Source organism: Panulirus ornatus, chromosome 59 (genome assembly GCF_036320965.1).
Source record: "Panulirus ornatus isolate Po-2019 chromosome 59, ASM3632096v1, whole genome shotgun sequence".
Taxonomy (NCBI): domain Eukaryota; kingdom Metazoa; phylum Arthropoda; class Malacostraca; order Decapoda; family Palinuridae; genus Panulirus; species Panulirus ornatus.
Window position 1 is genome coordinate 13,043,614 of NC_092282.1, and position 27,066 is coordinate 13,070,679.

At 41.3% G+C, this 27,066-nt stretch overlaps 2 protein-coding genes across 2 annotated transcripts; one reads left to right on the forward strand and one right to left on the reverse strand.

Annotated features, from left to right (window-relative positions):
- The first annotated feature begins 1,685 nt into the window (after nt 1–1,685).
- On the forward strand, nt 1,686–13,593 carry LOC139767156 (lactosylceramide 4-alpha-galactosyltransferase-like). The gene is made up of 8 exons (XM_071696185.1): nt 1,686–1,804; nt 3,945–4,093; nt 6,477–6,588; nt 7,791–7,886; nt 8,536–8,732; nt 9,334–9,557; nt 10,445–10,651; nt 11,842–13,593. The coding sequence occupies exons 1-8, from the start codon at nt 1,686–1,688 to the stop codon at nt 11,992–11,994; spliced, it is 1,257 nt and encodes a 418-aa protein (XP_071552286.1). The 3' UTR covers nt 11,995–13,593.
- Nucleotides 13,594–20,105: 6,512 nt separating this feature from the next.
- On the reverse strand, nt 20,106–25,508 carry LOC139767157 (lactosylceramide 4-alpha-galactosyltransferase-like). The gene is made up of 6 exons (XM_071696186.1): nt 25,469–25,508; nt 24,815–24,926; nt 23,246–23,341; nt 21,472–21,668; nt 20,604–20,827; nt 20,106–20,138 (listed from the first exon to the last, which is right to left on the reverse strand). Exons 1-6 carry the CDS (start codon nt 25,506–25,508, stop codon nt 20,106–20,108), a joined length of 702 nt encoding a protein of 233 aa, XP_071552287.1.
- Between the last annotated feature and the right edge of the window lie 1,558 nt (nt 25,509–27,066).

A 27,066-nucleotide genomic window follows, 5' to 3' on the forward strand; every position in this document is an offset into this window, starting at 1 on the left:
CCATGGAACAACCGCTCTCTTAGCTCTGTCTTGGACACTGTAACTATCCACCATACACCCATCTTCAACCACAATCCCTACACACGAGTTCCATCTTCCCGTTTGAGCTCTGAGCATCACCCATCTTTTCGTTACTAAGATCAATGAATCATCATACCCCAGGACACTTTACGACAGCGTTCCAAATATCACAGTGATGACGCCGAACACTTACTGTTCGATACCCCACACACACACACACACAACATTACGACGACAATCTGTGGCCTATGGCCCCAGCCGGCGGACGTGGCATGCTTTCTAAGCGCTGCAGAAACGACTGAGCTAGGACCATCTCTGTAAGCTTGTCTTTTGTTCTTCACACTATCACGCCAAACCGGGAAAAGGCAACAGAAATAAAAAGAAATGTATACATATATATATATATATATATATATATATATATATATATATATATATATATATATATATATATATATATATATGATATGAAAATTGTGAACGCGACGCTTTTTCAATCCTTTGTGACAGGTGTCCAGCTGGCGCAACACTTGTTGTCGACAGGGAACACTACTCAATGCAAAGAAAAAAATTATATATATATATATATATATATATATATATATATATATATATATATATATATATATATATATCATACATATAAGTCATTTCCCGCGTTAGCGACGTAGCGCTGAGAACATGGTATGGAGGCTTTACTGAATTATCCATTAACTGATAGGAGTGTTAAAGAGAGGCTTTTGGATATATGTATGTTGAGAGAGGCGGCTGGTGGGGGATATCTGATCACTTGTTGAAGGAGGCGAGAGTGAAGGCTTGTAGAGAATTTAAGAGAAAATGACATGGGTGGTAGGGGGGTGGTTAAGGAAATGAGTTTGGGATAGACGCGTGTGTGAGGAAGTAAGACGAGAAATGTATGGGAAGGATGGTAGAAGATGAAAATAAACGAAGCAGGGGAAATGGATGAGAAATGAGAAGTATTTAGAGAAGCGGTGCTTACACGTGAGAAAAAGATGTGTAGCACTGGAAAGGTGGGAAAAGGGAGTGTGGAAAGGGTACTGAATGGTAGGATGAGGAAGTAAATCTGTTAGTGAAAGTTACATATACTTTAACGCAGTCTCACTTCTAGCCGAATCTTATCCAAAACCGTCCCAGCCTTCGTTAGCTAATCTTTTAAACGTGTCATCTTCTCAAGTTTCTTCATATATAAACTGTTCGGGAGTTCTCTGGTCTTCAACCATTTTCTGAATGTTAGCATTTTTAATTTCATTGCATCTATTACATCTTCAGTACCATTATGCTGTGGTTGCTTGCCTTCATCCATTCCTGGCGCCACCCCTCTCCATAGGAAACAGCATGCTACCCCCTGCTTCAGCGAAGTAGCGCCAGGAAAACAGACAAAAAAAATCCACATTCGTTCACCCTCAGTCTCTAGCTGTCATGTGTAATGCACCGAAACCACAGCTCCCTATCCACATCCAGACCCCAAAGACATTTCCCCTCTGTGTACAGTATGCTGATGACATGATATCAAACCTTGGTAGTGACATTACTAAACAATTCCCACCGACGGCAGTGGTGATCATCAGGTGTGGCAAAACGCATACAACTAAAGTACAGATGAAGTCACGTATGAAACACTTGTAGATAAGCTCCTCGCCACTATGTGGAACCGCAGTCACTTCACAGAAGGCCTTCCTGGTGGACACAACAGCTCCTCCCGCCCTGTGGCTGCCACTGTTGCATCGCCCTGGTGTATATGGTTTCCACTAAGAAAGACAAGGTAGATCGTAGATATCTAGTGAGCACTTGGGTTTATACTAAGACTCTTGTCAAGCCTGCTTTGCTCGCGAGCATCCGTGTTTTTTGGGGGGTCACAAATTTAGAGGCCTTGTTTTAAATGGTGTGTTTTATCTGGTTGTTCTGTCCACTGATGTCCAATATTTAGTCTGTATGGTTTTTCTGATGAATGACATGGGTGACTGATGTATTGTAGGGGTGACTGATGTAGTGCAGGGCTGGCTGATGTAATGTAGGGCTGGGTGATGTAGCATAGGGCTGGCTGATGCAGTGTAGGGCTGGCTGATGCAGTGTAGGGCTGACTTATGTAGTGTAAGGCTGGCTGATGCAGTGTAGGGTTGAATAATGTAGTATAGGCCTGGCTGATGTAGTATAGGGCTGGCTGATGTAGTGTAGGGCTGGCTGACGTAGCATAGGGCTGGCTGATGTAGTATAGGGCTGGCTGATGCAGTGTAGGGCTGAATAATGTAGTATAGGCCTGGCTGATGTAATGTGGGGCTGACTGATGTAGTATAGGGCTGGCTGATGCAGTGTGGGGTTGACTGATGTAGTGTGGGGCTGCTACAGTGCAGGGGTGACAGCCGTAATATATGACCGACTGTAATGGTCTAAGGGTAACAGTTGTAACGCATGGTTGTGTGTAGCGGTACAGAGCCGACTGTTGTAGTACAGAGCCGATTATTGAACTATAGAGCTAGCTGTTGTATTACAGAGCACTCTGTTTGACTACAAACCAGACTGCAGTACTACAGAGCAGACTGGTGTAGTACAGAACTGACTGTTGTAGTACAGAACTGACTGTTGTAGTACAGAACTGACTGTTGTAGTACAGAGCTGACTGTTGTAGTACAGAGTAGACTGTTGTAGTACAGAACTGACTGTTGTAGTACAGAACTGACTGTTGTAGTACAGAACTGACTGTTGTAGTACAGAACTGACTGTTGTAGTACAGAGTAGACTGTTGTAGTACAGAACTGACTGTTGTAGTACAGAGTAGACTGTTGTAGCACAACACAGGCTATAGTAGTAGAGAACAGACTGATGTAGTGGAGAGCCGACTGTTGTAGTACAGAGCAGACTGTTGTGGGTAGAGTCAACCGTCGTAATGCAGGGTTGACTAGTAGAGATAATGTGATCGTTACACTGACTGTTGTAGTGTAAGGTTGACTGTCGTTGTTTGGGAATAACTGTTGTAGAGTTGTATATTGCAGGGTTGGCTCCTTGACCCAGAGCAACACATCCAGGCAATGACAAAAGGTGAATAGAGGCAAGACAAGGTCACAAGACACACAAACATCTTACCGACCAAACTGACTCAAAACTGAGTCAAGAGAAGCAAAAAACAATATGCTTTGAGGAACATCAGTAACGATAAGTCATATGAATACAGTGCATATATATATATATATATATATATATATATATATATATATATCATACAAACCTCCAACAGCCAGGATCGAACCCGGGCCCCTTGTGCAACAGACGGGAGTGCTACCGCTAGGCTACGATCGCCCCTGATAGGGAAATGACTATTCGAATACTGTGTACTCGAATACCCTTCGTCTCACGTTGGTGAGCAACGGGGTCTACATCGGTCATTTCTCATCAGGCTCACACAGCCAGCACATAGCATTTTACCGAAGCTAACTGTACAACGCGGAGGTATATGAATACGAACAAAGTGCATATGAACGCGCACCTTCGTAGAACATACGGACCTCCAACAACCAGGATCGAACCCGAGACCCCTGTGCAACAGGCGGGAGCGCTACCGCTAGGCACAGGGGTCCCGAGTTCGATCCTGGCTGTTGGAGGCTTGTGTGTTCTATGAACGTGCGCGTTCATATGCACTTTGTTCGTATTCATATACCTCCTTATTTATCTATCAATTCATTTACTTATTTATCTATTATTTTATTTTGTTTATTTATTTATTGATTTATCTATTTATTCATTTATTCATTAATCTATTCATTTAGAGAGAGAGAGAGAGAGAGAGAGAGAGAGAGAGAGAGAGAGAGAGAGAGAGAGAGAGAGAGAGAGAGCTAACCTTTGATATACCTCTCACGACAGAAGCACAAGCAGCATCTCTTCAAGAACATGTCAAATCCATGTGTCAGGTACCAGAACACATTCATCAGATTATGTCCGCTGGTCTTTGGAATCGTCTTGATCTGCCTGGCGTTGTTTTCAAAATCAGATCTTCATCAAATTGCGCACCCAAGAAGTGACAATAAACTTCAGGGAAGCATAAACACAGTTGCATCAGGTAAATGAATGAAAAGATTATATCTCTTCTGTAGTTCGTTTTATTGCCTTTTTGTTAATTTTTTTGCTGTGGGGAATGAATGTTGTGTATCATATGTGATGTTTAGTATGGTTGGAGTTTTATTTAGAGGGAGCAGTCAGTTGTCAACGTTCTCAGAAGAAAGCAGGTTAGACTGGTATGTATCCTGAGTTAAAGAGTGATGGTGGACTTTTACTGTGATGTAAATCTTTTGTTTTCTGTGGACCACTGTTCTAGTTGCATGATGTATCGCTTGGGTGTTGCTACGTGAGTCTTAGCTCATCTGCATAGGAGAGGACTTTCACACCGTGTTCTGCAGTAAGTGATGGACGATCGTATAGGAAGAGATTAAAGAGTGTTGGAGAAAGTACTGCACCTTGGGAACCCCACTGTAGAGGTTATGGGTTTAGGAGATAAAGTCTTTGCGAGTGACTACTTGGCGACCAGCTAGGAAGTTGGCCAATTACTTTTCGTCTTGGCTGTGAGTACGGTGTAAAGATCTTTTATGTAAAGTTGTGTCAGGGGACAGTGCGAATGCTTTGTTATCATCTATTGCTGCAAATACTGTGTGGGAGAGTAGCTGTGGTTAGTTGAAGGAATCTGGTACGTGTGATGTGGGTTTGTGTGCGCTAACGTATTGAAATGATGTTGAAGTGATGGTACCATGTAAATAACAATGGCATATTCTGATTGATTCTGCTGTGTATCAGTATTTCAAGAGGTTAGGATACTGAAGACAACGGTGGGACATAACGGTATGAAGAAGGGGAGGAGTTGGATAGTATGTCATACTTCAAAATGAGTGCTATGCTGGTAAGTTTCCAGATGCTCAGCATTGTATCGTGTAATCATGTGAGTTTAAAGATATCTGTCAGGGACATGAGTGGAGCCAAGAGAAACATAATGTTCTATATGAAAGTCTGAAATGTTGTCATGGCCAGGGAGTTCTTTAAGATATTGATTGCGTTGTGTGTGTGTCAGCAGAGTTGATATATAGGATAACAGTTGTGTCAGGATAGGTTTTTCATGACTTTCCCGTACAGGGGAATGGTTGGTTTGTGGGAAAATTTTGATTAGCGTTTCATACGTATGTCTGTTTATGCTTTAGGAGAAGGGATGCTGTTGTTTTAGGTTAGAAGTGCTACATGCGTGGCGTAGGAGGTATGGATTATCTTTATCGTTATCCAGTTGTGGTTTTTGTAGTTTTTTTGGTTAATAGGGTTAAGGTTGGGGTACCAGCTTTCTGCTTGTCATTCTTGATTTGTTCTCTGACTTCACTTGATGGTGAATGGTTTCGTATGAGTATGCTACTTTGTTTTTGATGTCTGCTATTTGTTTGGAGAAGTTTGGATCATACTCCTTTCTATAACCCTCTACTATGTGCTTCTCTTTGGCCTCGCTAGTGATGAGGATTATGTGTGAGACAGTGTGGTATAGAGAACGTGAAACCATATATGTCTAAGCCTTGAAGCTTGGATTCCTTATACTGTGTGAAAGCTGGCCGGTCTATATTTCTGTAGTTCTTGTAAGTCTGGTGGTTATGTGGGTCGGATGGGACAGGTGGAGTGTAGTCAGGATGAGTTATCAGAATACAGTGTGTGCGCTGATGGTTTACAAAAAGCGTTATCTTGAGAGGATGGCAGTTTGTGTGGTCGGTTGGGAGTCTGTCTGGCTGGTTATATAGCATGAGGATGCTGGAAGGATGCAGTTGGTTTATGGATAGTTCATCTATAAATCTTGTGTGTGAGTGTTGAGCTGTGCAGGATGGTAGGGTACTGAAACCTCCTCACAGATAAGTTTTGGGTATGTTGATCTCTTAGTTATGGAATGTATTTAGAAGGGCAAGTGACAGGAGAGATAGCAAATGCTATCTAGTTTTCTTTTCATGGATCGTATTTCAACCATCTGTGTTTTGGTTCGTATTCTGGGTAGTGTCAGTGAGAGGGATGTTGTGTGGTTAGCAAGTGGTATGAGTCTTCCTCCTTGTCTCTGTTGTCTGTCTTGTGACAGTGGAGAATTTCATTGCAATTTCTAAAGATCACATTTTGCATGGAACTTTTACTGTGATGTGGTTTCTGTATAAAAAGGTAGGGTATCTCAACGAGCATTGCTAATTCTGGTATTCGTTTGTCTCATTGTGAACTAACAGTCCAGAACTGTATGCAAGATTATGATATCTACATTTGATTCAAATTCTACATCCTGACACACTTGGGAACGATAGATGAAATGTTTATTTTTTTCAACTTTTCCACAAATCATAATATAATTTCAATATAATACATCAGGTTTAGAATGGTAGTTCAATGCCGTCTATAAACGTAATGAAAATCTTTTGAAATACCGTTGGAACTCATGCCAACAGATCCAAGCTATAAGAATGAGGTCGTATGGTGGCGGGAGCTGCTGTGTGGAGAACGCGCTCGGCCGGACCAAGAAGATACTGAGGACCCAATTGTTTTAAAGCAGTTATTAAGGTGTGTGTACACGTAGCAGCAGCTGTGTTGGTGATACTGAACATATGGGTGTAACAATAATTTGTGCTGTTGCTATTAAGTGAATAATTATAATAATAATGATTAATAATAACAAATGATAACGATAATGATGATAATAGTAAAAAAGATGATAATAATGATGACAATATTTTTCATGCAAAATGAAACCTGTGCGTTTTCCATGATATCGAAAGTAAAAGGGAAACACTACAAAAATAGAACTCGAAAGATTTTATAAGAACTTTAAGCCAAATTTGATACAGGGTCATCATGCCCAAATATGTTACCTACACTGAGGTCTGCCAAGAACTTTTAATAGCAGCTGTGTTGCTGACAGTGAAGGTGTACGTGCAACGGCAGCTGTGCTGGTGACATTAAAGATGTGAGTGTAACAGCAGCTGTGCTGGTGCATTATAGTGTGTGGTTGTCACAGCTGCGATGCGGATGATACCTAGCTGCATTTGTGTTTGCTATAACTTTTCTTCTTATACATTAGATACGTGAGAGGAAATTACTCTTACTTAGATAAACTGGAGTATCCAACATAAATCAAAAAGGGAAGATACGTTACATGAATATATGGTCTGTTTTATATACTGTCCCTGTCTAACTTTAACTTCAAAAATTGATCCTCTTGCCCTGCGCCTCAATGTTGGTTCACTTTCCCTTTTCTGTAGGTATTACTTTGGTGTCTGTTCCTGAGAGCTGGCTGCTTGTGTGTCCCCACCACTAGCTAGACCTCGCAATACTCGGCAAGCTACTACTTCACATGATTACTGTATAACCGTCGGCGACTCAAGGGTGGGCCGTTTTGATAACTGTTTCTTTCCCTACACGTCGAAGCTATGGAACTCCTAACCTTCTCATGTCTTTCCCAATATCTATGACCTGGCACATCATAAAGACAGGTTTTTAACTTCCTCCAAAATTCGTAAATGCTTTCCCATGTCTTTTCTTTTCTGCTTCATAATTCTCATTGTATTTTGATAAAGGTCCGGACTTTAAGTGGACTTTTGTCCGTGACTGGAGTCTTCGACATAAAAAATGGGGGATCACGTGTGTGAAACACTCCTCGTAACACACAAGTAGTAATCACACACACACACACACACACACACACACACACACACACACGTCACAATGACCTTTACAAAAATTAATCTATTTTCCTCATATCACAGAGATATAGAACCTGATGTGAAAGACACCAACGTGTTCCTGATAGAGACGTCGTGTGACAGTAACCCACTCTACCGCTACTGGTGCTCCGTGGAGAGGTGAGTCAGCCGTGCAATATAATGTCTTACAGTAGACCTGCTTCTGTCTACAGTGAACCATTGAGAGCAAGTCCCTCACACTGAGTCTGTGTCGTTGTGGGGAGGTTGGCAATGAAGAACTCTCATATTGGTAATCGAGCTGTTGGTGTTGTAGAGGTTAAAGGGTCACCCCTTAATACAGCGCTGGTGGTTTATAGAAATGGTTTATATCATCCCCCTTACACAGTGTTGGTGCTCTGAGGAAATGGTGAATGGTAACCCCCTTATAAAGTAATGGTGGCCTGTGGAGAAGGTGAGTGATAACCCCATGAGTGATCTAATGGCGGAGGCCTTTGATATAACTGATTTTGATTTGTTAAGGATAATAAGATTTGTCGTTAGAGTAGCAGTGACAATAGCAGCAGTTACAGTGCCAGTAGCAGTGAGAACAGCAGCAGTAGTATGACAGTAGCAGCAGTTACAGCACCAGTAGAAGTGACAGTAGCAGCAGTTACAGCACCCAGTAGCAAGGACAGTAACAGTAGCAATAGACCTACGTAGCAGCAGCAGCAACAGACCTAGTTAGCAGTATTGCCACCAGCAAGTGAAGATCATACTGGCTGTGGCCACAACAATGATACCATGATAACCTCTCGGTCTATACTTCCAGCTGGGCACAACTGAACCCAGAGATGAAGGTGTGGTTCGTCCTGACCTCAGTGACGGTCGACAACGCTGACAGCTTACATCGTGATCTCCTCCGAGGCTACAGTAACCTGCAGATCGTGGGGGCGCATCTCGATAACATATTCGCGGCGACACCAGCCAATAAATTCTTTAAGTCAGGCAACTGGACACAGAATATGGGTAAGCTTAATGTACAGAGAGAGAGAGAGAGAGAGAGAGAGAGAGAGAGAGAGAGAGAGAGAGAGAGAGAGAGAGAGAGAGAGAGAGAGAGAGAGAGAGAGAGAGAGAGAGAGAGAGAGAGAGAGAGACAAGGGTGAAAGCACACGAAATAGAAACGTTGTCGGTGAGGCAGAATCACTCCTAAATAAACCTTAGCATGTTGCCTTGCAGCTTTGATCTGTTCTACCTTATTTGTGTATTTGATTAATATATATCTGCTATAAGTGTCTTACAGAACCTCGCTATCTCTTGCTCTGGATGACGACATACCATTTTTTAACTTTCTCTCAGGACTAGGCTAAGGTATCTGGGTGAAGTTGATATCGGCCTATGTCCTTTTTTTTGATTACTTTTGAAGGTGAAGTTCGTTGTACAAACATGATGACACTCACTGGAGCGTGACCTGTCATCTCACAGAAGAGGAATATGAGTCAGAGTAACAGCCAGTTAATACCAGTCATGATTGGTTAATGAGGTCAGGATGTCTTCCTAGAGTGTAAAGATACGACGTCTTATAACGTGAAAGTACTTTCATCTTTTCTGTCATGTCTTTACCTTTAAGATTGGGTGGTAGCCACCGTGAGCGAGATGTTGAGGACGGCGTTAGTGTGGCTCTATGGTGGATTCTACAGCGATACAGACATGATGTGCTTGACGAATATGAAGAACTTCACCAACGCCATTGGCGTGGAAGGTGGTCATGTTGTGAACAGCGCCTTCTTTACCATGCAGCATCGCTCACCCTACCTGGGGCAGCTTCTGGAGAAAATGACGTTATACTTTCACGTAATCTATGTATTCTTTTCGTATTTACACACCCTTTCTTATTTAATCTATTCTCGCCTTTAGCCACTCCTGAACCTGCCTCTTTTCCGAAAAAACTCACTTTCACTACCCTCTTCCCGAACCCATGTAATTTCTTATTTACATAAAACCATTACAAGGTCTCACTCTGGCCTTCAGCAAGAAGCGATCACACATCACGCCAGCTGTTCCTCTCATGACATTCAAATCCAGCAGTCTCTCCTTCTCACACTTGACAGTTAGTGTATAATCCAGTAGTGTTATCCATCCTACTGTCGGAGGATATGCCTTCAAGAAGCCCTCAGTGTACAGGTGAGCTTTGACGCCATACACACAATTGGTCTGCTTATTCCTAGTTAACAGGGCATGGAAATGGAATGACTCAGAGTCTACTAAATGTGACAGGTGTTGTGTCTGATATACAATGTATATCTTTTATAATTTCTCAACAGCTCAAGTACATGCTTTTCCTGAACACTCGTTAATGGTTCAAATCTTCGTCTGAATTTCATTTTCTGTTCTTTGTTTTTCTCTAAAGTGAATATATGGTCGTATAAACTTCTATATTGATGTAGAGTCCTTCTTCCTTTCCCTCTGTTGTATCTGAGCAGAATATTAGATCCAGAACGTCAGTTATCTCCTCCATTTAGTGTATACATCATCATCATCATCAGCTTCCTCCTACTCATTCTAAAGAGAAGAGTAAATGCCATTATGTATGACTTTCAGTTTATCTGTTACCTAACCAGTGTTTTTGACCAAAACCTGAAATGATGTATGATAGTCATCATGAAGGATTAATGGATACTGCACATATGGTCATACATAACAGAAATCATAATTTCTCACGACACATATTAACTTTACAGCCAAAATGGTGGGCAAGCATTGGGGTCGCAGGTTATACTCAAGAGATGAGGAAGGAATGTGCGAAGGATAACATTAAGATGGATGAGCAGAAGCTACCAATGACCTGTAGGAATATTACAGTGTATCCTCCAAAAGATTTTTACCCTTTGCTTTATGACAAGATTCCACAAATATTTGGAGACGGAACGGGTAAAGATGTCTCAAAGGTTAGTTTATTTGCTTTTAGGAACATCATATATAAGTATATAAGTCCATACGTATATAAGTATATACGTATGTGATAGAGTGTAAGAAAGTAAATTCTAGATTGATGTGGGCAAAACTGAAAGTGGAAGGAGAGAGATGTGTGATTGTTGGTGCTTATGTACCTGGTCATGAGAACAAAGACCATGTGAGACATGTGTCTAGGGAGCAGATGAGTGAGTGTGTCAGCAGCTTTGATGCACGAGACCAGGTTATAATGATGGATGATTTGAATGCGAGGGTGAGTAATGTGGCAGCTGAGAGTATAATTGGTGTACATGGGGTATTCAATGTTATGAATGGAAATGGTTAAGAAATTGTGAATTTGTGTACTGAACGACTGGCGATTGGGAATACCAGGTTTAAAGAGAGATATACGTAAGTATACGTATGTGAGTAAGGGACATGGTCAAAGGGCATTATTGGATTGTGTTGATTCATAAACGTGTAAAGGAGAGACTTATGGATGTTGATGTGCTGAGAGGGGCAGTTGGAAAGTTTTCTGATTACTATCTTGTTGAGGCGAAGGTGAAGATTTGTAAAGGTTTTCAAAAAAAAGAAGATTGAATGCTGGGGAGAAGAGAGTGGTAAGAGTAAGTGAGCTTGGAAGGGTCACTTGTGAGGGGAAGTACCAAGAGTGATTGAGTGCAGAATGGCAAAAGGTGAGAGCAAATGGAGGGGAGTGGGTGAAGAATGGGATGTATTTAGGGTAGCGGTGATGGCATATGCATAAGATTCATGTGGCACCACTCACTATCCTTTCTGATCTGCCCACCTCCCACCTTTCTCATGCCACATGCATCTTTTGCACATGCCATGAATGATTTACTAAAAACCTCCCATTCGTCACCGACTCCACTCACTTCATTTGCTCTCAGTCAATACAATGGTCAAAATTTTTAACATGATTAAACAAGGCATTTGATTCTTGTCCCATTCTTATACTATATTTTTCTGTTTGTTTATATGGGTATGTGCAATTTTTTACATACATATATATTTAGTGACACTCCAACCATATCTCTTAATTCTACGTGTAATACTTAATGGAATATGAGCCTCTATGTTTGCAATTATTGCATGTTATATTAATAATTGAATCTTTTTTAAACACACCCATGATTGTCAACCACTAACCATTCCATTTCTACAGGTTTTCAACGGATCCAGTTTATTCCACGTCTGGAACAAGTTAAGCTCAGTAAATGTCATAAAAGCCAAGAGCGAGAGCATCTACGAGGTGGTGACGAAGAGAGTGTGTCCCATCACCTACAGGCACGCTGTGCGACACTCTAGGTACTTCTAGATGATCTCAACTAAAGTGTATATACGTCCTTCTCCACCACTTACCCACCTACCATATCCTGGACGGAATTGCCTAAATGCCTAACATATAGAAACTTATTTATTGAGACAAGCAACGTGTTGAAATCCTTATGTATTTGGGATAATTGGTACTTTAGATTACCATGATAACTTGTACATCAGCCGAAATTTACTGTATGTTGAGGATTTATATTAAGACACATTTTACCTTAAGTAGATAACTCCTTAGATGTTAAGTTACAGCTTAAAGAAAGATTTATCTTACAAGTAATATGTCGGCAAACCTTTTTCCAGTTAGGATGTAAGTTCTGCTGTCTTACAATATTGTAAAGTCTCATCCACTGGGATCAGATTTGAGCAGTTCTGTTGTGATCATTGGTATATACAACTTCCTGATGACTTCAGTCTGATAACGAATTTCTCTTATGTGACAATGGTTCTTCTGCAACCAGTAATTGCAACATTTTCTATTCTATATTGCGCTACATATCTACACTTTATTAGTTGGTAAATGAGTCTTCTCCTGTGCAACATTTCTTCTTTCCATTTAAACTTCCTCTTCTGTACTGAACGTAAGCAGTCCACTCCTGCGGCATCAAATTCCACATCCACTAATGTGAATTCTGAGCGTCGCCACACCGTCAGGAGCACGTCATAATGCACTCAGTTTTCGAAGAAACAGCATTGATGATGGCTATGATCCTTCACGGCTATATAACCCCACATACTGCAACACTAATAAACTATCCGGTAGCTTAACCAACCTTGTGATATGCTTTATTTTCACCTAATTTAGACATGAATATCCCCGAGACTCCTTTCACCAATTTTTTACCTTTACTTTCTTCTTCTCAGCTCTGGACCTTGAGTCGCCTCTTCCACACTGTTTTGCCTTCGTTCATGAAGCAGCTTAGGATCTGATGTGACCAGGTTCATGAAGACTATCCTCCTGGGGTATTTTCCTCGTATCTTTAGGCAGCATTATTACCGAGTTCTTAAAATCCTTTCGTTGTTATGAACACGAATGCCTCATCCCGAGCCACTGTCAGTCAGGACCCATTACCACCTTCCATAAGCAATGATTCAGATAGCTTATGCTGCCTTACAGACACACATTCCACAAGACTTAATTATAAACCTTAAGAGAATGTACCATTAGATGACAAAATATTCATTGTATTCAAATCATTCTCTTACATATCTACAAGTTCGCCAAAAGACTTAAATCAAAATTAGATTTGCGAAATCTCGAAGTTCAAAATTATTGAATTTGACAATGAGACCCTACTATTCTTAGGATTGTCTATGACATTAATGGATTTAGAGGAGTGTTTAGCCGTCCAAGAAGAAAACCACACATTAACGCTAACAAAAACATTGTGAAGGGTCCTCGCATTAACTTTACAGAGTTCACATGACAGTTCAAACGAAAAAAAGGAGAGGTGTGCTGAGTTTCAATCTTTGAGTTTCGTAAGGTTTCGTATGTCACTAGTATAGAGGTAAATATTGATCCTAACTCAATATAGCACAATGAGTGCAGGTTCCTTTCCAATGATATTACTTTCTAACGATTTTTCTAATAAACAACGTTCAACTCATGGATTGGTATCAGTTACCCATTAGTTATGTACAGACCAGGTTAAAAACATGGTCTTAGGATAAAATATGGAAGAATGAAAAGCCTTGCGGAAGATGAAATCTGGCAAGGAGGTGGGTTTAGATAGCATTGTAGCTGAATTCATTTGGAAAGGGGGCGACTGTGTTGCTGATTAGTTGGTAAGGATATTCCATGTGTGTATGGATCATGATAAAGTGCCTGAGACTGGCGGAATGCATGTATAGTACCATTGTACAAAGGTAAAGGGGATAAAGGTGAGTGTTCAAACTACAGAGGCATACGTTGGTTGAATTTTCCTGGTAAACTGTATGGGAGGGTATTGATTGAGAGGGTGAAGGCATATACAGAGCATCAGATTGGGGAAGAGCAGTGTCCTTTCAGAAGTGGTAGAGGATGCGTGGATCAGGTGTTTGCTTTGAAGAATGTGTGTGAAAAATACTTAGAAATAAAGATGAATGTGAAGGCATATGATAGGGTTGATAGAGATGCTCTGTGGAAGGTCTTAAGAGTATATAGAGTTTATGGTGTAGGAGTAAGTAGTAAGTTGCTAGAAGCAATGAAAAGTTTTTACCAAGGATGTAAGCATGTGTAAGAACAGGAGAGGAGAGTAATTGGTTCCAAGTGAATGCCGTTCTGTGGCAGGGGTGTGTGATGTCCTCATGGTTGTTTGATTTGTTTATAGATGGGGTGGTTAAGGAGGTGAATGCAAGAGTTTTGGAGAGAGGGGCGAGTATGCAGTTTGTTGGGGATGAAAGGGCCTGGGAAGTGAGCCAGTTGTTGTTTGCCGATGACACAGCTCTAGTGGCTGATTCGAGCGAGAAACTGCAGAAGCTGGTGAATGAGTTTGGAAAAGTGTGTGAATGGAGAAAGTTGAGAGTAAATATGAATAAGAGCAAGGTTATTAGGTTCAGTAGAGTTGAGGGACAAGTTAACTTCGATGTAAGTTTGAATGGAGAAAAATTGGAGAAAATATAGTGTTTTAGATATCTGCTAGTGGACTTAGCAGCGGATGGAACCATGAAAGAGGAAGGATGCAAATGGGTATGTTTGAAGAAGCAGTAGTTCTAACAATATCATATGGTTGCGAGGCATGGGATATAGGTAGGGTTGTACGGAGGAGGGTAGATGTGTTAGAAATGAAATGTTTGAGGACAATATGTGGTGTGAGGTGGTTTGATCGAGTTAGTAATGAAAGGGTAACAAAAATAGTGTGGTTGAGAGAGCAGAAGAGGATGTGTTGAAATGGTTTAGACATATGGAGAGAATGAGTGAGGAAAGATTGACAAAGAGGATACATGCGTCAGAGGCGGAGGGAACAAGGAGAAGCGGGAGACCAAATTGGAGGTGGAAGGATGGAGTGAAAAAGATTTTGAGCGAACGAGGCCTTTACAAACAGGAAGCGTGCAAGGAATACAGTGAATTGGAAGGATGTGGTATACCGGCGTCGACGTGCTGTCAATGGACTGAACCAGGGCATTTGAAACGTCTGGGGTAAACCATGGAAAGGTGTCTGGAGCCTGGATGTGGATAGGGAGCTGTGGTTTCGGTGCTTTACACATGACAGCTAGAGGCTGGGTATGAACGAACGTCGCCTTTTTTTGTCTGTTTTCCTGGCGTTACCTCGCTGAAGCAGGAGGTGGTGTTGCTGTTTCCTGTGGGGCGGAGTAGCGCCAGGAATGAATGAAGGCAAGCATGTATGAAAACGTACTTGTGTGTATATGTATATGCCTATGTGTATGTATATGTGTATATGAGTGGATGGGCCATTCTTCGCCTGACTTTGGCGCTACCTCGCTGATGCGGGAAACAGCGATTAAGTATAATGAAATAACAATAATGTATATATATATATATATATATATATATATATATATATATATATATATATATATATATATATATATATATATATATATATATATATATATATATATATATATATATATATATATATAAATAGATAGATAGATATGATGATCACATTTGACCGGGATGATAGCATGAAGGTGAAATCGCACTTCAGTAGAAGTTCATTCAATTCTATCTAACATGTAATTTTTCTATACATGTGGCACGACATGCTTAGTGGAGACAATCAGCTCATCAGGTGCCAATACTTAAAGTTATTCAAATCCCGCCGTCCAACTCCAATCTTTATAGACTAAGCACTGTCTGCTTCGTCTACTTGTAACAGTTGTAAGGGAGAGTGATTAAAGGGGGTCACGTGGCGGGGATTGACCTGGGTAGCTGGGTGTGTCTTTGATCAACTTTTTCTTTTCGTGTTATGTCAATTCTCTCATAATGATTTGGTTAATGCTAGGATGGGCTTCAAAACTGATTGGAAGGCTTACTTCAACATAAAGCTGTTTTTGATCACCATATAGATTGGGAAGAAGATAAGATCATACCTAAATCAAATTGTTTCAGTAAGAAAATGCTTTTGAATCATGTTTGATCATCATGTAAATATGTCCTTTGGCCATTTCAAATGTTACAAACTGTTAATGGAAATAATTATCAAGAAGTATCCACCAGAATAACCCTGCTTACACACAATGTAAGGGGAGGAAGGTCAGATATCAGGTCACATCATTAGTTCCCACCTGCACTCCATGGATACTATGAAGCCCCACCTCACTGCTACCTCTGTGCTCATAAGGACTTCAACACCTGTCTCTCCCCCACTCTGTCTGAGGATGTAATAAATGAAAGTACTCACCGTTTTTATTTTCTCTTTCCAGTGGTGATTATTGCACACACACACACACACACACACACACACACACACACACATGATCTTTACATGGGTGATGGATAATTGATACCAAGCCATGAGTTGAACTTTATTTATTAGAAAATCGTTGGAAAGAAATCATATTAGAAATGAAGGTGCACTCATTGTGCTAAAGAATATAACTCATGTCTCCTCTATAATTAGGACCTGTTGAGTATCGTGTCAATAGAGATTTTCTGTTTTTTTACAGAGCTCGAGGTTGCGTATTCATCCTATATTGAGTTAGGGTCAATATTTACCTCTCTCCTAGTGCCATACGAACCCTTTCCAAATTAGAAGGTTAAACTTAGTACCTCATTCTTTTTCTTCATGCAAGCGGTCATGTAGAATATGTAATGTTAATGAGAGGACTTTTCACAATGTTTTTGTTGGCATTAGTATATGGTTTTCTTCTTGGACGGCCAGACATTCCACTAAATCCATTAATGTCATAGACAATCCTAAGAATAGTAGGGTCTCAGTGTCAAATTCAATAATTTTGAACTTCGAGATTTCGCAAATCTAATTTAGATTTAAGTCTTTTGGCGAACTTGTAGATATGTAAGAGAAGGATTTGAATACAATGAATATTTTGTCATCTAATGGTACATTCCCTTAAGGTTTATAATTAAGTCTTGTGGAATGGTGTGTCTGTAAGGCAGCATAAGCTATCTGAATCATTGCTTATGGAAGGTGGTTAAGGGTCCTGACTGACAGTGGCTCGGGATGAGGCATTCGTGTTCATAACAACGAAAGGATCTTAAGAACTCGGTAATAATGCTGCCTAAAGATACGAGGAAAATACCCCAGGAGGATAGTCTTCATGAACCTGGTCACATCAGATCCTAAGTTGCTTCATGAACAAAGGCAAAACAGTGTGGAAGAGGCGACATAAGGTCCTGGGCTAAGAAGAAAGAAAAGGTAAAAGATTGGTGAAAGGAGTCTCGGGGATATTCATGTCTAAATTAGGTGAAAATAAAGCATATCACAAGGTTGGTTAAGCTACCGGATAGTATGTTAGTGTTGCAGTATGTGGGGTTGTATAGCCGTGAAGGATCATAGCCATCATCAATGCTGTTTCTTCGAAAACCGAGTGCATTATGACACTCCCCTGACGGTGTGGCGACGCTCAGAATTCACATTAGTGGATGTGGAATTTGAGGCCGCAGGAGTGGACTGCTTACGTTCAGTACAGAAGGGGAAGTTTAAATGGAAAGAAGAAATGTTGCACATGAGAAGACTCATTTACCAACTAATAAAGTGTAGATATGTAGCGCAATATAGAATAGAAAATGTTGCAATTACTGGTTGCAGAAGAACCATTGTCACATAAGAGAAATTCGTTATCAGACTGGAGTCATCAGCAAGTTGTATATACCAATTATCACAACAGAACTGATCAAATCTGATCCCAGTGGATGAGACTTTACAACATGTAAGACAGCAGAACTTGCATCCTAACTAGCAGAAAGGTTTGCCGACATATTACTTGTAAGATAAATCTTTCTTTTAAGCTGTAACTTAACATCTAAGGAGTTATCTACTTAAGATAAAATGTGTCTTAATATAAATCCTCAACATACAGTAAATTTCAGCTGATGTACAAGTTATCATGGTAATCTAAAATACCAATTATTCCAAATACGTAAGGTTTCAACACGTTTCTTGTCTCAATAAATAAGTTTCTATATGTTAGGCACTTAGGTAATTCCGTCCAGGATATGGTAGGTGGGTAAGTGGTGGAGAAGGATGTATGTAGACATTAGTTGAGATCATCTAGAAGTACCTAGAGTGTCGCACAGCGTGCCTGTAGGTGATGGGACACACTCTCTTAGTCACCACCTCGTAGATGCTCTCGCTCTTGGCTTTTATGACATTTACTGAGCTTAACTTGTTCCAGACGTGGAATAAACTGGATCCGTTGAACACCTGAAGAAATGGAATGGTCAGCGGTTGACAATCATGGGTGTGTTTAAAAAGGATTCAATCATTAATATAACATGCAATAATTACAATCATAGAGGATCATATTCCATTAAGTATTACACGTAGAATTAAGAGATATGGTTGGAGTGTCACTAGATATATATGTATGTAAAGAATTGTACATACTCACATAAACAAACAGAAAAATATAGTGTAAGAACGGGACAAGAATCAATTGCCTTGTTTAATCATGTTAAAGATTTTGACCATTGAATTGACTGAGAGTGGAGTCGGTGAGGAATGGGAGGTTTTTGGTAAATCATTCATGGCATGTGCAAAAGATGCATGTGGCATGAGAAAGGTGGGAGGTGGGCAGATCAGAAAGGATAGTGAGTGGTGCTACATGAATCTTATGCACATGTCATTACCGCTACCCTAAATACATCCCATTCTTCACCCACTCCCCCACGACATTTCCTCTCACCTTTAGCCATTCTGCATTCAATCTCTCTTGGTGCTTCCTCACACAAGTGACCCTTCCAAGCTCACTTACTCTTACCACTCTCTTCTCCCCAACATTCATTCTTCTTATTTTTGAAAACCTTTACAAATCTTCACCTCCGCCTCCACAAGATAGTGATCCGAAAACTCTCCAACTGCCCCTCTCAGCACATTAACATCCACAAGTCTCTCTTTTACACGTCTATGAATGAACGCAATCCAATAATGCCCTTTGACCATGTCACTTACTCACATACGTATACTTATGCATATCTCTCTTTAAGCCTGGTATTCCAAATCGCCAGTCGTTTTTCAGTACACAAATCCACAAGTTCTTAATCATTTCCATTCACAACACTGAATACCCCATGTACACCAATTATACCCTCAGCTGCCACATTACTCACCCTCGCATTCAAATCATCCATTATTATAACCTGGTCTCGTGCATCAAAGCTGCTGATACACTCACTCATCTGCTCCCTAGACACATGTCTCACATGGTCTTTGTTCTCATGACCAGGTACATAAGCACCAACAATCACACATGTCTCTCCCTCCACTTTCAGTTTTGCCCACATCAATCTAGAATTTACTTTCTTACACTTTATCACATAGGTATATACTTATATACGTATGGACTTATATACTTATATATGATGTTCCTAAAAGCAAATAAACTAACCTTTGAGACATCTTTACCCGTTCCGTCTCCAAATATTTGTGGAATCTTGTCATAAAGCAAAGGGTAAAAATCTTTTGGAGGATACACTGTAATATTCCTACAGGTCATTGGTAGCTTCTGCTCATCCATCTTAATGTTATCCTTCGCACATTCCTTCCTCATCTCTTGAGTATAACCTGCGACCCCAATGCTTGCCCACCATTTTGGCTGTAAAGTTAATATGTGTCGTGAGAAATTATGATTTCTGTTATGTATGACCATATGTGCAGTATCCATTAATCCTTCATGATGACTATCATACATCATTTCAGGTTTTGGTCAAAAACCCTTGATAGGTAACAGATAAACTGAAAGTCATACATAATGGCATTTACTCTTCTCTTTAGAATGAGTAGGAGGAAGCTGATGATGATGATGTATACACTAAATGGAAGAGATAACTGACGTTCTGGATCTAATATTCTGCTCAGATACAACAGAGGGAAAGGAAGAAGGACTCTACATCAATATAGAAGTTTATACGACCATATATTAACTTTAGAGAAGGACAAAGAACAGAAAATGAAATTCAGACGAAGATTTGAACCATTAACGAGTGTTCCGGAAAAGCATGTACTTGAGCTGTTGAGAAATTATAGAATATATACATTGTATATCAGACACAACACTGTCACATTTAGTAGACTCTGAGTCATTCCATTTCCATGCCCTGTTAACTAGGAATAAGCAGACCAATTGTGTGTATGGCGTCAAAGCTCACCTGTACACTGAAGGCTTCTTCAAGGCATATCCTCCGATAGTAGGATGGATAACACTACTGGATTATACACTAACTGTCAAGTGTGAGAAGGAGAGACTGCTGGATTTGAATGTCATGAGAGGAACAGCTGGCGTGTTGTGTGATCGCTTCTTGCTGAAGGCCAGGGTGAGACCTTGTAATGGTTTTATGTAAATAAGAAATTACATGGGCTCGGGAAGAGGGTAGTGAAAGTGAATGTTTTCGGAAAAGTGGCTGGTTCAGATGTTGCTGAAGGCGAGAATAGATTAAAAAAAAGTGTGTAAATACGAAAAGAATACATAGATTACGTGAAAGTATAACGTCATTTTCTCCAGAAGCTGCCCCAGGTAGGGTGAGCGATGCTGCATGGTAAAGAAGGCGCTGTTCACAACATGACCACCTTCCACGCCAATGGCGTTGGTGAAGTTCTTCATATTCGTCAAGCACATCATGTCTGTATCGCTGTAGAATCCACCATAGAGCCACACTAACGCCGTCCTCAACATCTCGCTCACGGTGGCTACCACCCAATCTTAAAGGAAAAGACATGACAGAAAAGATGAAAGTACTTTCACGTTATAAGAAGTCGTATCTTTACACTCTAGGAAGACATCCTAACCTCATTAACCAATCATGACTGGTATTAACTGGCTGTTACTCTGACTCATATTTCTCTCCTGTGAGATGACAGGTCACGCTCCAGTGAGAGTGCCATCATGTTTGTACAGCGAACTTCACCTTCAAAAGTAATCACAGCTGCTCAAAACAAAAAAAGGACGTAGGTATTTATCAACTTCATCCAGTTACCTTAGCCTAGTCCTGAGTGGGAGTTAAAAGGTGGCATGTCGTCATCCAGAGCAAGAGATAGCGAGGTTCTCTAAGACACTTATAGCAGACATATATTAATCAAATACACAAATGAGGTAGAACAGATCAAAGCTGCAAGGCAACATGCTATGGTTTATTTAGGTGTGATTCTGCCTCACCGACAACGTTTCTATTTCGTCTGCTTTCACCTTCTCTCTCTCTCTCTCTCTCTCTCTCTCTCTCTCTCTCTCTCTCTCTCTCTCTCTCTCTCTCTCTCTCTCTCTCTCTCTCTCTCTCTCTCTCTCTCTCTCTCTCTCTCTCTCTCTCTCTCTCTCTCTCTCTCTCTCTCTCTGTGTACATTAAGCTTACCCATATTCTGTGTCCAGTTGCCTGACTTAAAGAATTTATTGGCTGGTGTCGCCGCGAATATGTTATCGAGATGCGCCCCCACGATCTGCAGGTTACTGTAGCCTCGGAGGAGATCACGATGTAAGCTGTCAGCGTTGTCGACCGTCACTGAGGTCAGGACGAACCACACCTTCATCTCTGGGTTCAGTTGTGCCCAGCTGGAAGTATAGACCGAGAGGTTATCATGGTATCATTGTTGTGGCCACAGCCGGTGTGATCTTCACTTGCTGGTGGCAATACTGCTAACTAGGTCTGTTGCTGCTTCTGCTACGTAAGGTCTATTGCTACTGTTACTGTCTTTGCTACTGGGTGCTGTAACTGCTGCTACTGTCACTTCTACTGGTGCTGTAACTGCTGCTACTGTCACTGTCACTGTCAGTGGCACTGTAACAGCTAGCTGCTACTATCACTACTACTGGTGCTGTCACTGCTCCTACTGTCACTGCCACTGACGCTATTAACCGCTATTACTATCACTGCCATTAGTACTGTAACGTCGGCTACTGTCACTGCTACTGCTGCTCTTAGAAACAAATTTTATCGTCCTTAACAAGTCAAAAGCACTTATTCTAATGGCCGACACCATTAAAAAAACTCTAAGGTACTTTTAATAGTTGTGGTTCGTCTCCCAGATTCGAGACAGCCCGCAGAGCGCTACCTCCGCGCTGGTGCGATGTCACACTCGGGTCCTTGCACGAATGGAAGAACCAAACTTGATGCTTCAGGCGACGAGGAGGGAGGAATATTTTGGCTTTGGTTGCGAAACTAGGACAAATGCAAACATAAGCTCTCCTCTGTCGTGGCTAAACGAGAGGATATAATCGTTCGTATACGCTGTATTGGAGATGAACTTACTTTGACCAACAATACAATAGAATCTGAAGTCAAATGCCATAGTCATCTATCATACAAGTTCATTACTAATGAATCGTCTTCTTAAGAATATTACAGCTTTTGTTATGAGCATAATTTCACAACGTTGCATTACCACATTCGATCCGGGAGTGTCTCCATAGAGCAACTGGATCTTTGGGAGGGAGTTGGTGGTCGATAACCTGATTCTGGTCATGCATAATACACCACATGTATTTCGCCTGTATACTGCCGCTAATATTGTCTCTGCTCTTTTAAGAGTCTCGAAATAACTATAGTTAAGGTTGTTATCCTTTGTTCATACCCTTCAGGTTTTTAGATACAGCACTGGCGACTTCGTAAGTTATACTGTCTGACCTCGTGTCGATGACCCATCTAGATTTAAAAACTATGTCCTCCACCCTCTAGATAAGTGGAGGATGGCCCAATGACCAGGCGGGAGAGGTTGAGTAGTCCACTTGGAAGAGGAGGTAAAAAAAACAAACCCTGGTTTAATCAGAGTAAGTGGAGGTGTTCCTCTCTAACCATCTCTACACATCCTTAGAACCATATAAAGAGGTTATCACTAACCATCTTTACAGGCCACCATTACTGTATAAGGGGGTTACCATTCACCATTTCCTCAGAGCACCAACACTGTGTAAGGGAGATGATATAAACCATTTCTATAAACCACCACCGCTGTATTAAATGGTGACCCTTTAACCTCTACAACACCAACAGCTCGACTACCAATATGAGAGTTCTTCATTGCCAACCTCACCACAACGACACAGACTCAGTGTGAGGGAGTTGCTCTCAATGGTTCACTGTAGACAGAAGCAGGTCTACTGTAAGACATTATATTGCACGGCTGACTCACCTCTCCACGGAGCACCAGTAGCGGTAGAGTGGGTTACTGTCACACGACGTCTCTATCAGGAACACGTTGGTGTCTTTCACATCAGGTTCTATATCTCTGTGATATGAGGAAAATAGATTAATTTTTGTAAAGGTCACTGTGACGTGTGTGTGTGTGTGTGTGTGTGTGTGTGTGTGTGTGTGTGTGTGTGTGTGTGTGTGTGTGTGTGTGTGATTGCTATTTCCACCACCAAAACACGTGGAAATCAACGGGACAAAGTACTGCAGCACCTGCAGATGTCATTAAGTGCGGGAACACATGCAACCACGTAGCCTTTTTCAACGTGTTGTGTGTAAACAAGCTGTTATCTTTACAACAGGTGCACCGCACTGACTGAGTATTACCTGTGCACCACCTCATACACTATGACAACCACCGAAGGGACTTAGTAGATGGCTTTGCTTCTATGAAAGTCCCTGGAGGACGTTAGGTAGCCAAAGAGAGGTGAAGACCCACTCCGTCCATCTCTTGCACTGCTGAGGATTCCCTCAGAGATGCAGTTACAGCTGTGGATCGTACCTACACTCTCACACATGCGTGCTCAACAGCTCCATCACCCATGGTACACTTTGGATTATTTCTCAAGCAGTAGCTGAAGGATCAGTATGTAGATTATTGCCTTAGTGTTTGAGGATCTCCATACACTGTGCATCATCCATTTTGCTGTTATTACGCCCACGCACTCAGTATCACCAACACAGCGCCTGTTACACCCACACAGTCAGTATCACCAACACAGCGCCTGTTACACCCACACAGTCAGTATCACCAACACAGCGCCTGTTACACCCACACACTCAGTATCATCAACACAGGTGCTGTTACACCCACACACTCAGTATCACCAACACAGCTGCTGTGACACCCACACACACAGTATCACCAACTCAGCTACTGTTACACCCACACACACAGTATCACCAACACAGGTGCTGTTACACCCACACACTCAGTATCACCAACACAGCTGCTGTGACACCCACACACACAGTATCACCAACTCAGCTAATGTTACACCCACACACACAGTATCACCAACACAGGTGCTGTTACACCCACACACTCAGTATCACCAACACAGCTGCTGTGACACCCACACACTCAGTATCACCAACACAGATGCTGTTACACCCACACACTCCGTATCACCAACACAGCTGCTGTGACACCCACACACTCAGTATCACCAACACAACTGCTGTTACACCCACACACTCAGTATCACCAACACAGATGCTGTTACACCCACATACTCCGTATCACCAACACAGCTGCTGTGACACCCACACACTCCGTATCACCAACACAGCTGCTGTGACACCCACACACTCCGTATCACCAACACAGCTGCTGTGACACCCACACACTCCGTATCACCAACACAGATGCTGTTACACCCACACACTCAGTATCACCAGCACAGCTGTTATGACACCAACATACTAATTATTACCAGCTTAGCTGCAGTTACACCTATATACTTAATCATCACCAATACAGCTGCAGTTCCAAGCAAAAATGTGGGATCACCTTAATAACTGCTTTAAAACGATAGGATCTTCAATATCTTCTTGGTCCGGCCGAGCGCGTTCTCCACACAGCAGCTCCCGCCACCACACAACTTCACCCTCATAATTTGTCTCTGTTGGTTGAGTGAGAGCGGTGGTTCAGAAGATTTTCAAGACGTTCATGACGACAGTGTGTAATCAACCAATCAGAATTTGAAGAGCAAACCTTGTCTTATGATTTGTGGTGAGGTCGAAATGAGCATTTGATTAACATTGTCCAAGTGTGTCAAGATGAAGAAGAATTTGAATGGAAGGCGATTGTTATCATTCTGCAAAAGGCTATGAAGAATCAGTTTATAAACGACAACAACAAATAGTAACATGAGGAAAGTATAGTGAGATATCTAGTCTAGTATGAAGTCACATCACAGGAAAAGTTCCATGCAAAGAGTTATTCTTTGAAATTCTAATGGAATTAGAATGGGAAGTCTTCACTGTCCACAAGACAGACAACAAAGACAAGAAGACTTGTTTACTTGTTGTTTACCACAACATCCCTTTCACTGACACTACCAAGATTGCAAAACAAGTCACAGACAGTGACAACAACACTCATGAAATACAACCCTGCATTGTCATCATAATCATCCACCTAAACAGGTGACCAACCACTTGCCTTCCCATTCCCTCACTATGAAGCTGACCAATACACCCATCACCTATGTGGAGATGTCACTGCCCACCCATCACCTGTCTATGTGGAGATGTCACTGCCCATCCATCACCTGTCTATGTGGAGGTGTCACTGCCCACCATTCTGCACGGTCCAACACTCACTCACAAGACGTCGAAGTGAGATATTTGATCTCTCCTAAACATCCTTCTATCCCTCCCTGCAACACACAGTGTGAAAGTCCTCCTATATGCACGTTACCTCACAGTCTCATACCAGCAACATCTTAACACTCTTTAGTCAACAATAAACATGTAACTCTATACCATGTAACTGGACAACTGGCTCACACAAAACATGGTTGACGTCCACTATCTCTCTTATACCCTTGATAGACACGAGTCTAACCTGCTTTCTTATGACACCTTGATTAATAATTACTTCAACTCTAACCATTCTAGTCACCACATATGACACATATATGCTCTCCATACAAAAAAAGTAACAAAAAGGCACTAAACGATCTACAAGAAAAGAATAAACTCTTCTTCATCACTGATGAACCCATCAGTCCATCTGTACAAGCATTGACTTACCTGTCTTCATGTTAACCTGCAGTCTCTTATTTCCTCTGGGGTGTACAGGTTGATGGAGATCTATGTTCGTACGAAACGCCAGGCTGATCAAGCCGATTCCAATGGTCAGCGAACATAATTTGATGAGCATGTTCTGGTACCTGATACATGGGTACGTCATGTTCCTGAAGTGATGCTCTTGATGTTTCTGTCGTGAGTAGCGAATCAAAGTTTAGTGAATATATATGCACATGTAACTCTATATCATGTAACTAGACCACTGGCTCACACAAAACACGACTGAAGTCCACTATCTCTCATATATATATATATATATATATATATATATATATATATATATATATATATATATATATATATATATATATATATATATATATATATATATATATATTTTTTTTTTTCCTATGAGTCCACGGGGAAAATGAAACACGAAAACTTCCCAAGTGCATTTTCGTGTAATAATCACATCATCGGGGGAGACACAAGAGAGAAATATAACAAGTCAGTTGATATACATCGAACAGACGAAGCTAGGACGCCATTTGGTAAACATGTGATTGTCCAAAACATGTTTTGGACAATCACAGTTGATAATTTGCCCGATTGTGTTGCCCTGGCATCTCTGGTGGATAATGAGTTGGCTGCAGCTCACGGTACTTAAAGGACAGTGACTTATAGGAGGAGCTAAAACAAAGTGTGGTGCACGTGAGTCGCCTTTGGATCTGGAAGGTAAATGCCGAAGCAATGGTACGACTTTCAGGCTAGTTTGGCGCTCATAGAGTTAATCGAACCATACCTTTCTGGTCTCTCGAGCAGCCTCTCTGATTGTCGAAATCTAGGTTAAATCCTAGGAGTGAAGTCCAGCACCCACAGCATAGATGACGGCATACAACAGACGCATGATGTTCAAAAGAAAAAAAAAAGATGATGTTCATTTCTTGGCGAGATGGAAAGTACCAGTGAGACATGAGATGCTAATCAGGAGGGAAATTGTCAGTGTTT